Source organism: Salmo salar, unplaced genomic scaffold (assembly GCF_905237065.1).
Source record: "Salmo salar unplaced genomic scaffold, Ssal_v3.1, whole genome shotgun sequence".
In the NCBI taxonomy this organism is placed as follows: Eukaryota; Metazoa; Chordata; class Actinopteri; order Salmoniformes; family Salmonidae; genus Salmo; species Salmo salar.
In genome coordinates this window covers 202501-220000 of record NW_025549009.1, presented here as the reverse complement: position 1 = coordinate 220000, position 17500 = coordinate 202501, and the positions used below count along the sequence as shown (strand labels likewise).

The following is a 17500-nucleotide window of genomic DNA, read 5'->3' as shown; positions in this document are numbered from 1 at the left end:
CAGTGTTGTCCCTCGTCTTTACGGGAAATTAATTGAAACACTCACCGTTTAACCAGTGTTTTCCCTCGTCTCTCACGGGAAATGAATTGAAGTCTGCTGGAAACACTCAACATATCAGAGGTGGGAAATGTAGAGGACTAACATGCTTGAAGGGGTTTTAGAGAAATATGAGAGGAATTAAGAGGAGAAAGAAAGAGAGGTGAGAGCTACATTTAAAAAATATAAATCTATATATTTATACATCTAAAGAGGAGTTGGGTTGGAGAGGCCTATGCTGCCCCCTACTGTACTAACAGCAGAGGTGTAGGCACCCTGATAAATAACAATATACACCATTTCCTCTTACATTCTCCGGTATGATGCTTAATTACGCCAATAGAGAATACACATTTGGAGAATAAACACGTCTTCTAGACCTGAAATGTATTAAATACGTTAAAGAAAAAATAAAATAAAAATCTAGACAAAGAGGGACAGATTAAAACTGACGCCGATATAATTTGGGGTACATTACAGGAATGATAATCTCATACTCAGCTGTAGTTAAATCTGATTTAGAAATTAAAATAATCTGTCCTCGGTTGCAACACTCCACTACCGAGTTCCAAACTGCCTCTGGAAGCAACGTCAGCACAACAACTGTTCGTCTGGAGCTTCATGAAATGGGTTTCCATGGCTGAGCAGCCGCACACAAGCCTAACATCACCATGCGCAATGCCAAGCGTCGGCTGGAGGGGTGTAAAGCTCGCCGCCATTGGACTCTGGAGCAGTGGAAACGCGTTCTCTGGAGTGATGAATCACACTTCACCATCTGGCAGTCCGACGGATGAATCTGGGTTTGGCGGATGCCAGGAGAACGCTACCTGCCCCAATGCATAGTGCCAACTGTAAAGTTTGGTGGAGGAGGAATAATGGTCTGGGGCTGTTTTTCATGGTTCGGGCCCCTTAGATCCAGTGAAGGGAAATCTCAACGCTACAGCATACAATGAAATTCTAGACGATTCTGTGTTTCCAACGAGCCAGGTCTTATCTCCCAACATCAGTACCCGACCTCACTAATGCTCTTGTGGCTGAATGGAAACAAGTCCCCGCAGCAATGTTCCAACATCTAGTGGAAAGCCTTCCCAGAAGAGAGGAGGCTGTTATAGCAGCAATGTTCCAACATCTAGTGGAAAGCCTTCCCAGAAGAGTGGAGGCTGTTATAGCAGCAATGTTCCAACATCTAGTGGAAAGCCTTCCCAGAAGAGTGGAGGCTGTTATAGCAGCAATGTTCCAACATCTAGTGGAAAGCCTTCCCAGAAGAGTGGAGGCTGTTATAGCAGCAATGTTCCAACATCTAGTGGAAAGCCTTCCCAGAAGAGTGGAGGCTGTTACAGCAGCAATGTTCCAACATCTAGTGGAAAGCCTTCCCAGAAGAGTGGAGGCTGTTATAGCGGCAATGTTCCAACATCTAGTGGAAAGCCTTCCCAGAAGAGTGGAGGCTGTTATAGCAGCAATGTTCCAACATCTAGTGGAAAGCCTTCTCAGAAGAGTGGAGGCTGTTATAGCAGCAATGTTCCAACATCTAGTGGAAAGCCTTCCCAGAAGAGTGGAGGCTGTTATAGCAGCAATGTTCCAACATCTAGTGGAAAGCCTTCCCAGAAGAGTGGAGGCTGTTATAGCAGCAATGTTCCAACATCTAGTGGAAAGCCTTCCCAGAAGAGTGGAGGCTGTTATAGCAGCAATGTTCCAACATCTAGTGGAAAGCCTTCCCAGAAGAGTGGAGGCTGTTATAGCAGCAATGTTCCAACATCTAGTGGAAAGCCTTCCCAGAAGAGTGGAGGCTGTTATAGCAGCAATGTTCCAACATCTAGTGGAAAGCCTTCCCAGAAGAGTGGAGGCTGTTATAGCAGCAATGTTCCAACATCTAGTGGAAAGCCTTCCCAGAAGAGTGGAGGCTGTTATAGCAGCAATGTTCCAACATCTAGTGGAAAGCCTTCCCAGAAGAGTGGAGGCTGTTATAGCAGCAATGTTCCAACATCTAGTGGAAAGCCTTCCCAGAAGAGTGGAGGCTGTTATAGCAGCAATGTTCCAACATCTAGTGGAAAGCCTTCCCAGAAGAGTGGAGGCTGTTATAGCAGCAATGTTCCAACATCTAGTGGAAAGCCTTCCCAGAAGAGTGGAGGCTGTTATAGCAGCAATGTTCCAACATCTAGTGGAAAGCCTTCCCAGAAGAATAGAGGCTGTTATAGCAGCAATGTACCAACATCTAGTGGAAAGCCTTCCCAGAAGAGAGGAGGCTGTTATAGCAGCAATGTTCCAACATCTAGTGGAAAGCCTTCCCAGAAGAGTGGAGGCTGTTATAGCAGCAATGTTCCAACATCTAGTGGAAAGCCTTCCCAGAAGAATAGAGGCTGTTATAGCAGCAATGTACCAACATCTAGTGGAAAGCCTTCCCAGAACAGAGGAGGCTGTTATAGCAGCAATGTTCCAACATCTAGTGGAAAGCCTTCCCAGAAGAGTGGAGGCTGTTACAGCAGCAAAAGGGGGAAACCAACTCCATATTAATGCCCATGATTTCAGAATGAGATGTTGGACGAGCAGGTGTCCACATACTTTTGATCATGTAGTGTATCTGCTCAAGCCCATAAAAGTCTTTCACAAAGTTAAGAAGAAAATAAAATGTTTGAACTGAAGCAGGAATGTGATTTATTTACTCTTGAAGAGAAGCCAACAAACTAACGGGTTGAACTCAAATAAACCATATTACTTCACGGCAAATAAAACCTGGTAAATATCTCACATCTCTCAACAAAACGAATACATGATTAATCAGTTGTAAAAGATAAAGATACAAAACGTGATTTAATGACCATTTTATAAGTTTATCATTTATTTTATTTTTTTAAATATAAAAATTGGAATGGAACAACAGTTGGACGGATCGTAAAGCTTTCTTAGACTCAACAACTCAGCAGACCAAAAATAAACCCGAAAACCAGAGATCACCCAAGAATGGATATTAGATAGTGTTAAAACATGAGGTAGAAAAGCACCAGGAATGGATATTAGATAGTGTTAAAACATGAGGTAGAAAAGCACCAGGAATGGATATTAGATAGTGTTAAAACATGAGGTAGAAAAGCACCAGGAATGGATATTAGATAGTGTTAAAACATGAGGTAGAAAAGCACCAGCAATGGATATTAGATAGTGTTAAAACATGAGGTAGAAAAGCACCAGGAATGGATATTAGATAGTGTTAAAACATGAGGTAGAAAAGCACCAGCAATGGATATTAGATAGTGTTAAAACATGAGGTAGAAAAGCACCAGCAATGGATATTAGATAGTGTTAAAACATGAGATAGAAAAGCACCAGCAATGGATATTAGATAGTGTTAAAACATGAGATAGAAAAGCACCAGCAATGGATATTAGATAGTGTTAAAACATGAGGTAGAAAAGCACCAGGAATGGATATTAGATAGTGTTAAAACATGAGGTAGAAAAGCACCAGGAATGGATATTAGATAGTGTTAAAACATGAGGTACAAAAGCACCAGGAATGGATATTAGATAGTGTTAAAACATGAGGTACAAAAGCACCAGGAATGGATATTAGATAGTGTTAAAACATGAGGTACAAAAGCACCAGGAATGGATATTAGATAGTGTTAAAACATGAGGTAGAAAAGCACCAGGAATGGATATTAGATAGTGTTAAAACATGAGGTAGAAAAGCACCAGGAATGGATATTAGATAGTGTTAAAACATGAGGTAGAAAAGCACCAGGAATGGATATTAGATAGTGTTAAAACATGAGGTAGAAAAGCACCGGGAATGGATATTAGATGGTGTTAAAACATGAGGTAGAAAAGCACCGGGAATGGATATTAGATGGTGTTAAAACATGAGGTAGAAAAGCACCAGGAATGGATATTAGATAGTGTTAAAACATGAGGTAGAAAAGCACCAGGAATGGCTTTCCCATAGAATTCTGTTCAACATTTTTACAAAGTTACTCCCCAGATTTACACAAAATGACAACACACATGTCACTCAATTCAATACTTTCTAGTTCCATGTATCAAACAGTTATTTCAGTTATATTAAAATCAGGAAAATCTGGAACATCCCCTGCTGATAATAGACCCTTTTTTAAGTTTAATAAATTGTAACCATAAAATAATAATACAGTAATAGAAATAGAATGGCAAAAGTCTCTTACCAGACCTGATACATATCAATCAAACAGGCTTTATTTAAAAAAAAAACACTAACAAATACTAGAACGTGTTTCAGTTTAATACAATACGCAAAAAAAAAACTAAATATAGCTTTATAAATAAAGGCTGTTAAATGTCGAGAAGGCTTTCAACGTTTTGAATTGCCTTTTCTATTCAAAACTTTGGAAGCTTTTACCTTTTCCAGCTGAAATAATGCAATTTATAAAAAACAATATTGTTTAAATGGCCTAAAGCAAAAATATACACAAATAATACATTATGTAATGAAATTGCTTTTAGAAAGAGGCACAAGACAGGGATGTCCCCTCTCCCCTTCCTGTTTGCACTGGTAATTGAACTTTTGAACCAACCAACAGGTATCAGTATTAATAAACATGAATAGAAACGACACTTTTTTTTGTAGATAATCTCCTGATATACTTGACCCGATACTGAAAACTCAATGCCCCATTTGCAAAAAAAAAACATTTTCAGAATACTCTGAAATCTCAGGATATAAAATTAATGTTGAAAACCCCCCGAAATAATTGCAATAGAACAAATACAAATAATAACTGATTATCCCCCCAGCGGTCCTTTATTCCCCCAGCGGTCCTTTATTCCCCCCAGCGGTCCTTTATTCCCCCCAGCGGTCCTTTTATTCCCCCCAGCGGTCCTTTATCCCCCCAGCGGTCCTTTATTCCCCCAGCGGTCCTTTATTCCCCCAGCGGTCCTTTATTCCCCCAGCGGTCCTTTATTCCCCCAGCGGTCCTTTATTCCCCCAGCGGTCCTTTATTCCCCCAGCGGTCCTTTATTCCCCCAGCGGTCCTTTATCCCCCCAGCGGTCCTTTATTCCCCCAGCGGTCCTTTATTCCCCCAGCGGTCCTTTATTCCCCCAGCGGTCCTTTATTCCCCCAGCGGTCCTTTATTCCCCCAGCGGTCCTTTATTCCCCCAGCGGTCCTTTATTCCCCCAGCGGTCCTTTATTCCCCCAGCGGTCCTTTATTCCCCCAGCGGTCCTTTATTCCCCCAGCGGTCCTTTATTCCCCCAGCGGCCCTTTATTCCCCCAGCGGTCCTTTATTCCCCCAGCGGTCCTTTATCCCCCCAGCGGTCCTTTATCCCCCCAGCGGTCCTTTATTCCCCAGCGGTCCTTTATTCCCCCAGCGGTCCTTTATCCCCCAGCGGTCCTTTATTCCCCCAGCGGTCCTTTATTCCCCCAGCGGTCCTTTATTCCCCCAGCGGTCCTTTATTCCCCCAGCGGTCCTTTATCCCCCCAGCGGTCCTTTATTCCCCCAGCGGTCCTTTATTTCCCCAGCGGTCCTTTATTTCCCCAGCGGTCCTTTATTCCCCCAGCGGTCCTTTATTCCCCCAGCGGTCCTTTATCCCCCCCAGCTGTCCTTTATTCCCCCAGCGGTCCTTTATTCCCCCAGCGGTCCTTTATTCCCCCAGCGGTCCTTTATCCCCCCAGCGGTCCTTTATTCCCCCAGCGGTCCTTTATTTCCCCAGCGGTCCTTTATTTCCCCAGCGGTCCTTTATTCCCCCAGCGGTCCTTTATTCCCCCAGCGGTCCTTTATCCCCCCCAGCTGTCCTTTATTCCCCCAGCGGTCCTTTATTCCCCCAGCGGTCCTTTATTCCCCCAGCGGTCCTTTATTCCCCCAGCGGTCCTTTATTCCCCCAGCGGTCCTTTATTCCCCCCAGCGGTCCTTTATTCCCCCAGCGGTCCTTTATTCCCCCAGCGGTCCTTTATTCCCCCCAGCGGTCCTTTATCCCCCCAGCGGTCCTTTATTCCCCCAGCGGTCCTTTATTCCCCCAGCGGTCCTTTATTCCCCCAGCGGTCCTTTATTCCCCCAGCGGTCCTTTATTCCCCCAGCGGTCCTTTATTCCCCCAGCAATCCTTTATTCCCCCAGCGGTCCTTTATCCCCCCAGCGGTCCTTTATCCCCCCAGCGGTCCTTTATCCCCCCAGCGGTCCTTTATTCCCCCAGCGGTCCTTTATTCCCCAGCGGTCCTTTATTCCCCCAGCGGTCCTTTATTCCCCAGTATCCCCCAGTCTGACTGTTCAGCTCTGTAGTGTCCTCTCTCATCCAGTCACAGAGAGAGGCTCATCTCTGTAGTGTCCTCTCTCATCCAGTCACAGAGAGAGACTCAAATCAAAATCAAATCAAATTTATTTTTATATAGCCCTTCGTACATCAGCTGATATTCTCAAAGTGCTGTACAGAAACCCAGCCTAAAACCCCAAACAGCAAGCAAAGCATGTGAAAGAAGCACGGTGGCTAGGAAAAACTCCCTAGGAAAAACTCCCTAGAAAGGCCAAAAACCTAGGAAGAAACCTAGAGAGGAACCAGGCTATGAGGGGTGGCCAGTCCTCTTCTGGCTGTGCAGGGTGGATATTATAACAGAACATGGTCAAAATGTTAAAATGTTAAAATGTTCATAAATGACCAGCATGGTCAAATAATAATAATCATAGTAGTTGTCGAGGGTGCAACAAGCACGTCCGGTGAACAGGTCAGGGTTCCATAGCCGCAGGCAGAACAGTTGAAACTGGAGCAGCAGCACGGCCAGGTGGACTGGGGACAGCAAGGAGTCATCATACCAGGTAGTCCTGAGGCATGGTCCTAGGGCTCAGGTCCTCCGAGAGAAAGACAGAAAGAGAGAATTAGAGAGAGCATATTTAAATACACACAGGACACCGGATAAGACAAGAGAAATACTCCAGATGTAACAGACTGACCCTAGCCCCCGACACATAAACTACTGCAGCATAAATACTGGAGGCTGAGACAGGAGGGATCAGAAGACACTGTGGCCCCATCCGATGATACCCCGGACAGGGCCAAACAGGCAGGATATAACCCCACCCACTTTGCCAAAGCACAGCCCCCACACCACTAGAGGGATGTCTCCAACCACCAACTTACCGTCCTAAGACAAGGCCGAGTATAGCCCACAACGATCTCCGCCATGGCACAACCCAAGGGGGGGCGCCAACCCAGACAGGAAGACCACGTCAGTGACTCAACCCACTCAAGTGACGCACCCCTCCCATGGACGGCATGGAAGAACACCAGTAGGCCAGTGACTCAGCCTCTGTAAAAGGGTTAGAGGCAGAGAATCCCAGTGGAAAGAGGGGAACCGGCAAGGCAGAGACAGCAAGGGCGGTTCGTTGCTCCAGCCTTTCCGTTCACCTTCACACTCCTGGGCCAGACTATACTTAATCATAGGACCTACTGAAGAGATAAGTCTTCAGTAAAGACTTAAAGGTTGAGACTGAGTCTGCGTCTCTCACATTGGTAGGCAGACCATTCCATAAAAATGGAGCTCTATAGGAGAAAGCCCTACCTCCAGCCGTTTGCTTAGAAATTCTAGGGACAATTAGGAGGCCTGCGTCTTGTGACCGTAGTGTACGTGTAGGTATGTACGGCAGGACCAAATCGGAAAGATAGGTAGGAGCAAGCCCATGTAATGCTTTGTAGGTTAGCAGTAAAACCTTGAAATCAGCCCTTGCCTTAACAGGAAGCCAGTGTAGGGAGGCTAACACTGGAGTAATATGATCAAATTTTTTGGTTCTAGTCAGGATTCTAGCAGCCGTATTTAGCACTAACTGAAGTTTATTTAGTGCTTTATCCGGGTAGCCAGAAAGTAGAGCATTGCAGTAGTCCAGCCTAGAAGTAACAAAAGCATGGATAAATTTTTCTGCGTCATTTTTGGACAGAAAATTTCTGATTTTTGCAATGTTACGTAGATGGAAAAAAGCTGTCCTTGAAACAGTCTTGATATGTTCTTCAAAAGAGAGATCAGGGTCCAGAGTAACGCCGAGGTCCTTCACAGTTTTATTTGAGACGACTGTACAACCATCCAGATTAATTGTCAGATTCAACAGAAGATCTCTTTGTTTCTTGGGACCTAGAACAAGCATCTCTGTTTTGTCCGAGTTTAAAAGTAGAAAGTTTGCAGCCATCCACTTCTTTATGTCTGAAACACAGGCTTCTAGCGAGGGCAATTTTGGGGCTTCACCATGTTTCATTGAAATGTACAGCTGTGTGTCGTCTGCATAGCAGTGAAATTTAACATTGTTTTCGAATGACATCCCCAAGAGGTAAAATATATAGTGAAAACAATAGTGGTCCTAAAACGGAACCTTGAGGAACACCGAAATTTACAATTGATTTGTCAGAGGACAAACCATTCACAGAGACAAACTGATATCTTTCCGACAGATAAGATCTAAACCAGGCCAGAACTTGTCCATGTAGACCAATTTGGGTTTCCAATCTCTCCAAAAGAATGTGGTGATCGATGGTATCAAAAGCGGCACTAAGATCTAGGAGCACGAGGACAGATGCAGAGCCTCGGTCTGACGTCATTAAAAGGTCATTTACCACCTTCACAAGTGCAGTCTCAGTGCTATGATGGGGTCTAAAACCAGACTGAAGCGTTTCGTATACATTGTTTGTCTTCAGGAAGGCAGTCAGTTGCTGTGCAACAGCTTTTTCTAAAATTTTGGAGAGGAATGGAAGATTCGATATAGGCCGATAGTTTTTTATAATTTCTGGATCAAGATTCGGCTTTTTTCAAGAGAGGCTTTATTACTGCCACTTTTAGTGAGCTTGGTACACATCCGGTGGATAGAGAGCCGTTTATTATGTTCAACATAGGAGGGCCAAGCACAGGAAGCAGCTCTTTCAGTAGTTTAGTTGGAATAGGGTCCAGTATGCAGCTTGAGGGTTTGGAGGCCATGATTATTTTCATCATTGCGTCAAGAGATATAGTACTAAAACACTTTAGTATCTCCCTTGATCCTAGGTCCTGGCAGAGTTGTGCAGACTCAGGACAATGGAGCTTTGGAGGAATACCCAGATTTAAAGAGGAGTCTGTAATTTGCTTTCTAATGATCATGATCTTTTCCTCAAAGAAGTTCATAAATTTATTACTGCTGAAGTGAAAGCCATCCTCCATTTGCGAAGGCTGCTTTTTAGTTAGCTTTGCGACAGTATCAAAAAGAAATTTCGGATTGTTCTTATTTTCCTCAATTAAGTTGGAAAAATAGGATGATCGAGCAGCAGTAAGGGCTCTTCGATACTGCACGGTACTGTCTTTCCAAGCTAGTCGGAAGACTTCCAGTTTGGTGTGGCGCCATTTCCGTTCCAATTTTCTGGAAGCTTGCTTCAGAGCTCGTGTATTTTCTGTATACCAGGGAGCTAGTTTCTTATGACAGATGTTTTTAGTTTTTAGGGGTGCAACTGCATCTAGGGTATTGCGCAAGGTTAAATTGAGTTCCTCGGTTAGGTGGTTAACTGATTTTTGTCCTCTGACGTCCTTGGGTAGGCAGAGGCAGTCTGGAAGGGCATCAAGGAATCTTTGGGTTGTCTGAGAATTTATAGCACGACTTTTAATGCTCCTTGGTTGGGGTCTGAGCAGATTATTTGTTGCAATTGCAAACGTAATAAAATGGTGGTCCGATAGTCCAGGATTATGAGGAAAAACATTTAGATCCACAACATTTGGACTCAGACTGTAGTGTCCTCTCTCATCCAGTCACAGAGAGAGGCTCAGCTCTGTAGTGTCCTCTCTCATCCAGTCACAGAGAGAGACTCAGACTGTAGTGTCCTCTCTCATCCAGTCACAGAGAGAGGCTCAGACTGTAGTGTCCTCTCTCATCCAGTCACAGAGAGAGGCTCAGACTGTAGTGTCCTCTCTCATCCAGTCACAGAGAGAGGCTCAGCTCTGTAGTGTCCTCTCTCATCCAATCACAGAGAGAGGCTCAGCTCTGTAGTGTCCTCTCTCTCATCCAGTCACAGAGAGAGGCTCAGCTCTGTAGTGTCCTCTCTCATCCAGTCACAGAGAGAGGCTCAGCTCTGTAGTGTCCTCTCTCAGCCAGTCACAGAGAGAGGCTCAGCTCTGTAGTGTCGTCTCTCATCCAGTCACAGAGAGAGGCTCAGCTCTGTAGTGTCCTCTCTCTCATCCAGTCACAGAGAGAGGCTCAGACTGTAGTGTCCTCTCTCATCCAGTCACAGAGAGAGGCTCAGCTCTGTAGTGTCCTCTCTCATCCAATCACAGAGAGAGGCTCAGCTCTGTAGTGTCCTCTCTCTCATCCAGTCACAGAGAGAGGCTCAGCTCTGTAGTGTCCTCTCTCTCATCCAGTCACAGAGAGAGGCTCAGCTCTGTAGTGTCCTCTCTCTCATCCAGTCAGAGAGAGGCTCAGCTCTGTAGTGTCCTCTCTCATCCAGTCACAGAGAGAGGCTCAGCTCTGTAGTGTCCTCTCTCATCCAATCACAGAGAGAGGCTCAGCTCTGTAGTGTCCTCTCTCATCCAGTCACAGAGAGAGGCTCAGCTCTGTAGTGTCCTCTCTCATCCAGTCACAGAGAGAGGCTCAGCTCTGTAGTGTCCTCTCTCATCCAGTCACAGAGAGAGGCTCAGCTCTGTAGTGTCCTCTCTCATCCAGTCACAGAGAGAGGCTCATCTCTGTAGTGTCCTCTCTCATCCAGTCACAGAGAGAGGCTCAGCTCTGTGCCGAGGGGGGAAAGGAACGTTTCCCAGCTCACCTGCTGGTCAGAGACGTAAAACCGTTCCAGTGACGTCTTTTTACGATGTGTTCCAAATGTCTTCCTATTCCCTATGTAGTGCACTAGGGGACAGGGTGTGGTTTTGGGGACAGAGTCAGAGAGTTTTTTATCTCTGGGAATCTGGAGGCCCTGTCTGTCTGTCTGTCTGTCTGTCTGTCTGTCTGTCTGTCTGTCTGTCTGTCTGTCTGTCTGTCTGTCTGTCTGTCTGTCTGTCTGTCTGTCTGTCTGTCTGTCTGTGTCTCACTACCAGGAGTAACACCTCAAAGCCTTGTCCCAGACACAGTTCTGTTCACTGGATTTGTTCGTGCGTTCAGAGCACTATCCAAAGGCATAACGCGCGAGCGCGGTACCAGAGACGAAAAGTAAAAATGTTCCATTACCGTACGTAGAAACATGTCAAACGCTGTTTAAAATCAATCTTTATGGTATTTTTAACGTAAAATTGCGATAATATTCCAATAGCATATTCATTCAAGAAGAAAAAGAAGGAACGGCGCGCTCGCGGGACCGCGCATATCCAATCCCTTTGTCTCCAGGCAGTCCACTCAGTGACTGAGCTCCTATTATCTGCCCAGTGACAGGAGAATGCTGAAAGAACTTTCTGAAGGCTGTTGACAGCCAATGGAAGCCTTAGGAAGTGCTACGTGACCCCACAGAAACTGTAGTTTCGATTGAGAATTGTAGTTCTTCTTTTGATTCTCTGACTTTCCACTTCCTGGTTGGATTTTTCTCAGGTCTTTGCCTGCCATATGAGTTCTGTTATACTCACAGACACCATTCAAACAATTTTAGAAACATCAGTGTTTTTTCTATCCAAATCTACTAATAATATGCATATTCTAGTTTCTGGGCCAGACTAGTAACCAGTTTAATTTGGGTTTTTCATCTGACTGTGAAAATACTGCCCCCTACACCTCAACAGGTTAACACCTCAAAGCCTCGTCCCAGACACAGTTCTGTTCACTGGATTTAACACCTCAAAGCCTCGGTCCAGACACAGTTCTGTTCACTGGATTTAACACCTCAAAGCCTCGGCCCAGACACAGTTCTGTTCACTGGATTTAACACCTCAAAGCCTCGGTCCAGACACAGTTCTGTTCACTGGATTTAACACCTCAAAGCCTCGGCCCAGACACAGTTCTGTTCACTGGATTTAACACCTCAAAGCCTCGGTCCAGACACAGTTCTGTTCACTGGATTTAACACCTCAAAGCCTCGGTCCAGACACAGTTCTGTTCACTGGATTTAACACCTCAAAGCCTCGGTCCAGACACAGTTCTGTTCACTGGATTTAACACCTCAAAGCCTCGGTCCAGACACAGTTCTGTTCACTGGATTTAACACCTCAAAGCCTCGGCCCAGACACAGTTCTGTTCACTGGATTTAACACCTCAAAGCCTCACAGGAAGTACAAAACCACGACCAGTAGAAGGGCTTGGTGTTTAGACCTGACACCTCAGCCTCTCACAGGAAGTACAAAACAACGACCAGTAGAAGGTCTTGGTGTTTAGACCTGACGCCTCAGACTCTCACAGGAAGTACAAAACCACAACCAGTAGAAGGGCTTGGTGTTTAGACCTGACACCTCAGCCTCTCACAGGAAGTACAAAACAACGACCAGTAGAAGGTCTTGGTGTTTAGACCTGACGCCTCAGACTCTCACAGGAAGTACAAAACCACAACCAGTAGAAGGGCTTGGTGTTTAGACCTGACGCCTCAGACTCGCACAGGAAGTACAAAACCACGACCAGTAGAAGGGCTTGGTGTTTAGACCTGATGCCCCAGACTCTCACAGGAAGTACAAAACAACGACCAGTAGAAGGGTTTGGTGTTTAGACCTGACGCCTCAGACTCTCACAGGAAGTACAAAACCACGACCAGTAGAAGGGCTTGGTGTTTAGACCTGACGCCTCAGCCTCTCACAGGAAGTACAAAAAAAAAAAAACAACGACCAGAAAAAGCCAGAACAGTGGATTTCTCAACTGCCAATTCGCAAAGTGAAAGATTTAATTAAAACATGACCTAATTTTCACCGCCTAAGCCTGTGGGATTCCTGTGCTGTGACCTCACGCGTGTTTTTGTTTTGAGAGCGAGCGAGTACATTCTCGTCTATTGACATCACCTTCCCCTGGCTGTCGCAGAGGGGAGCGGGCCAGCTCAGGGAAACAGACACGACGATACAGGTTCGTAGGTCAGGGGAGCCACATTAGAGAACCGCGTGACCTCCTCTTGGCGACTCGCTCACAGTCCCCAGCTCCTCTCCCCAGCCCCCAGCTCCTCTCCCCAGCCCCCAGCTCCTCTCCCCAGCTCCTCTCCCCAGCCCCCAGCTCCTCTCCCCAGCCCCCAGCTCCTCTCCTCAGACCCCAGCTCCTCTCCTCAGACCCCAGCTCCTCTCCTCAGTCCTCAGCTCCTCTCCTCAGCCCCCAGCTCCTCTCCTCAGACCCCAGCTCCTCTCCCCAGACCCCAGCTCCTCTCCCCAGCTCCTCTCCCCAGTCCCCAGCTCCTCTCCCCAGCCCCCTGGCCGAGTGGTTCACCTACAGCCCCACAGCCCCCAGCTCCTCTCCCCTGGCTGACTGGCTGACTGACTGGCTGACTGGCTGGCTGACCGATTGCCTGCTTACCTACCTGTCTGCCTACCTGACTGAAAAGCACTACATCCTGCCTCACCTGCTCTCTCTGGCACCAACCTACCAACCCTCCGAGGCACCGCTCTCTCTGGCACCAACCTACCGACCCTCCGAGGCACCGCTCTCTCTGGCACCAACCTACCGACCCTCCGAGGCACTGCTCACTCTGGCACCAGCCTACCAACCCTCCGAGGCACTGCTCTCTCTGGCACCAACCTACCCAACCCTCCGAGGCACTGCTCTCTCTGGCACCAGCCTACCAACCCTCCGAGGCACCGCTCTCTCTGGCACCAACCTACCGACCCTCCGAGGCACCGCTCTCTCTGGCACCAACCTACCGACCCTCCGAGGCACTGCTCACTCTGGCACCAGCCTACCAACCCTCCGAGGCACTGCTCTCTCTGGCACCAACCTACCCAACCCTCCGAGGCACTGCTCTCTCTGGCACCAGCCTACCAACCCTCCGAGGCACCGCTCTCTCTGGCACCAGCCTACCGACCCTCCGAGGCACCGCTCTCTCTGGCACCAGCCTACCAACCCTCCGAGGCACCACTCTCTCTGGCACCAACCTACCCAACCCTCCGAGGCACTGCTCTCTCTGGCACCAACCTACCGACCTTCCGAGGCACCGCTCTCTCTGGTTCTGCTTCCAGTCGTTTGTAGTGTTCAGCTGAATCAACTTTGCCGAGTCCAACCCACAGGAAGTCCAACCCACAGGAAAGCCAAATTCATTAAGAGGGCTACGTCACGCCGCGGACTCACTGCGGTGTAATAAAAGCTGTGTTTTCTTTCACCGATGGTTCATTCGTTCCCTGAAATGATGAGAGTTTCCTATAATTGCATTATCACTAAGTCTGCAAAGAGCTTGTTGTTTTAAGGTTTTAAGGTTTCTAGGTTGAGTGTTTAAACAGGAGCCGAGATTCATATGGTTGAACACATTGGACTTTATTTAACCGTCTATATTTCATCAATATGTCAATCATACAGATTTCATTTGACAAGGGTCCTCTTATTACAGGACACCTCGGGTCGTTCATGTCTTGTCTTATTACAGGACACCTAAGGTTGTTCATGTCTTGTCTTATTACAGGACACCTCAGGTTGTTCATGTCTTGTCTTATTACAGGACACCTAAGGTTGTTCATGTCTTGTCTTATTACAGGACACCTCAGGTCGTTCATGTCTTGTCTTATTACAGGACACCTCAGGTTGTATATGTCTTGTCTTATTACAGGACACCTAAGGTTGTTCATGTCTTGTCTTATTACAGGACACCTCAGGTTGTTCATGTCTTGTCTTATTACAGGACACCTCAGGTTGTTCATGTCTTGTCTTATTACAGGACACCTCAGGTTGTTCATGTCTTGTCTTATTACAGGACACCTCAGGTCGTTCATGTCTTGTCTTATTACAGGACACCTCGGGTTGTTCATGTCTTGTCTTATTACAGGACACCTCGGGTTGTTCATGTCTTGTCTTATTACAGGACACCTCAGGTTGTTCTTGTCTTGTCTTATTACAGGACACCTCAGGTTGTTCATGTCTTGTCTTATTACAGGACACCTCAGGTTGTTCATGTCTTGTCTTATTACAGGACACCTCAGGTTGTTCATGTCTTGTCTTATTACAGGACACCTCAGGTCGTTCATGTCTTGTCTTATTACAGGACACCTCGGGTTGTTCATGTCTTGTCTTATTACAGGACACCTCGGGTTGTTCATGTCTTGTCTTATTACAGGACACCTCAGGTTGTTCTTGTCTTATTACAGGACACCTCAGGTTGTTCTTGTCTTATTACAGGACACCTCAGGTTGTTCTTGTCTTATTACAGGACACCTCAGGTTGTTCATGTCTTGTCTTATTACAGGACACCTCAGGTTGTTCTTGTCTTATTACAGGACACCTCAGGTTGTTCTTGTCTTATTACAGGACACCTCAGGTTGTTCATGTCTTGTCTTATTACAGGACACCTCGGGTTGTTCATGTCTTGTCTTATTACAGGACACCTCAGGTTGTTCATGTCTTGTCTTATTACAGGACACCTCAGGTTGTTCATGTCTTGTCTTATTACAGGACACCTCAGGTTGTTCATGTCTTGTCTTATTACAGGACACCTCAGGTTGTTCATGTCTGTCTTATTACAGGACACCTCAGGTTGTTCATGTCTTATTACAGGACACCTCAGGTTGTTCATGTCTTGTCTTATTACAGGACACCTAAGGTTGTTCATGTCTTGTCTTATTACAGGACACCTCAGGTTGTTCTTGTCTTATTACAGGACACCTCAGGTCGTTCATGTCTTGTCTTATTACAGGACACCATAGGTTGTTCATGTCTTGTCTTATTACAGGACACCTCAGGTTGTTCATGTCTAAACTTGTTCTGTACTTGTGTTCTGTGTGGACCACAGGAAGGGTAACTGCTGCATGGGGATCCTAATGAACTAAACTCAATTATTCCCCTAGTCCCCCAGCCTTATAGTCCCCCAGCCTTATAGTCCCCCAGCCTTCCCCTAGTCCCCCAGCCTTATAGTCCCCCAGCCTTCCCATAGTCCCCCAGCCTTCCCCTAGTCCCCCAGCCTTATAGTCCTCCAGCCTTCCCCATGTCCCCCAGCCTTCCCCTAGTCCCCCAGCCTTATAGTCCCCCAGCCTTCCCCTAGTCCCCCAGCCTTATAGTCCCCCAGCCTTCCCCTTGTCCCCCAGCCTTCCCCATGTCCCCCAGCCTTCCCCATGTCCCCCAGCCTTCCCCTAGTCCCCCAGCCTTCCCTTAGTCCCCCAGCCTTCCCTTAGTCCCCCAGCCTTCCCCTAGTCCCCCAGCCTTATAGTCCCCCAGCCTTCCCCTAGTCCCCCAGCCTTATAGTCCTCCAGCCTTCCCCTTGTCCCCCAGCCTTATAGTCCTTCAGCCTTCCCCTAGTCCCCCAGCCTTCCCCTAGTCCCCCAGCCTTCCCCTAGTCCCCCAGCCTTCCCCTAGTCCCCCAGCCTTCCCCTAGTCCCCCAGCCTTCCCCTAGTCCCCCAGCCTTCCCCTAGTCCCCCAGCCTTCCCCTAGTCCCCCAGCCTTATAGTCCCCCAGCCTTCCCCTAGTCCCCCAGCCTTATAGTCCCCCAGCCTTCCCCTAGTCCCCCAGCCTTCCCCTAGTCCCCCAGCCTTCCCCTAGTCCCCCAGCCTTCCCCTAGTCCCCCAGCCTTCCCCTAGTCCCCCAGCCTTCCCCTAGTCCCCCAGCCTTCCCCTAGTCCCCCCAGCCTTATAGTCCCCAGCCTTCCCCTAGTCCCCCAGCCTTATAGTCCCCCAGCCTTCCCCTAGTCCCCCAGCCTTCCCCTAGTCCTCCAGCCTTCCCCTAGTCCCCCAGCCTTATAGTCCCCCAGCCTTCCCCTAGTCCCCCAGCCTTCCCCTAGTCCCCCAGCCTTATAGTCCCCCAGCCTTCCCCTAGTCCCCCAGCCTTCCCCTAGTCCCCCAGCCTTCCCCTAGTCCCCCAGCCTTCCCCTAGTCCCCCAGCCTTATAGTCCTCCAGCCTTCCCCTAGTCCCCCAGCCTTCCCCTAGTCCCCCAGCCTTCCCCTAGTCCCCCAGCCTTATAGTCCCCCAGCCTTCCCCTAGTCCCCCAGCCTTATAGTCCCCCAGCCTTCCCCTAGTCCCCCAGCCTTCCCCTAGTCCCCCAGCCTTATAGTCCCCAGCCTTCCCCTAGTCCCCCAGCCTTATAGTCCCCCAGCCTTCCCATAGTCCCCCAGCCTTATAGTCCCCCAGCCTTATAGTCCCCCAGCCTTCCAGTGTATTGACACCAAGCTGACTGATTTGTGTTATTGTTCCTCAGGTCTGGAAGGAGACCCAGAGGCCCAGGCCATGGCAGGACAGTACCCCAGCCCAGAGATGTACATGCAGGGGGAGGAGGGGGACCAGGGCTGGGTGTCCTGGGCCTGGTCCTTCGTCCCAGCCATCGTGGGAGCTGAGGATGAGGAGGGAGAGGAAGGCTTCTACCCGCAGGGGGAAGAGGGAGGCCGCTCCAGCCCGCAGCAGAACCCACCGAAAGACCCTGTTGTCTCCATAGGCTTCTACTGCACCAAGGCCTCTGTCACCTTCAAGGTAGGAAGACCTTGGAGGGAGT

The 17500-nt window shown here is 47.9% G+C and overlaps 1 protein-coding gene across 2 annotated transcripts in view; it reads left to right on the top strand.

Moving 5' to 3' along the window:
- The window catches only part of LOC106595996 (vacuolar protein sorting-associated protein 13B), a 206153-nt gene that overhangs the window by 97993 nt on the left and 90660 nt on the right, over positions 1 to 17500 (top strand). For both annotated transcript variants that reach the window (XM_045712949.1, XM_045712950.1), the window contains one exon: positions 17210 to 17478. In XM_045712949.1, the coding sequence (XP_045568905.1) occupies positions 17210 to 17478 (269 nt within the window). The remainder of the gene's footprint in view (positions 1 to 17209; positions 17479 to 17500) is intronic.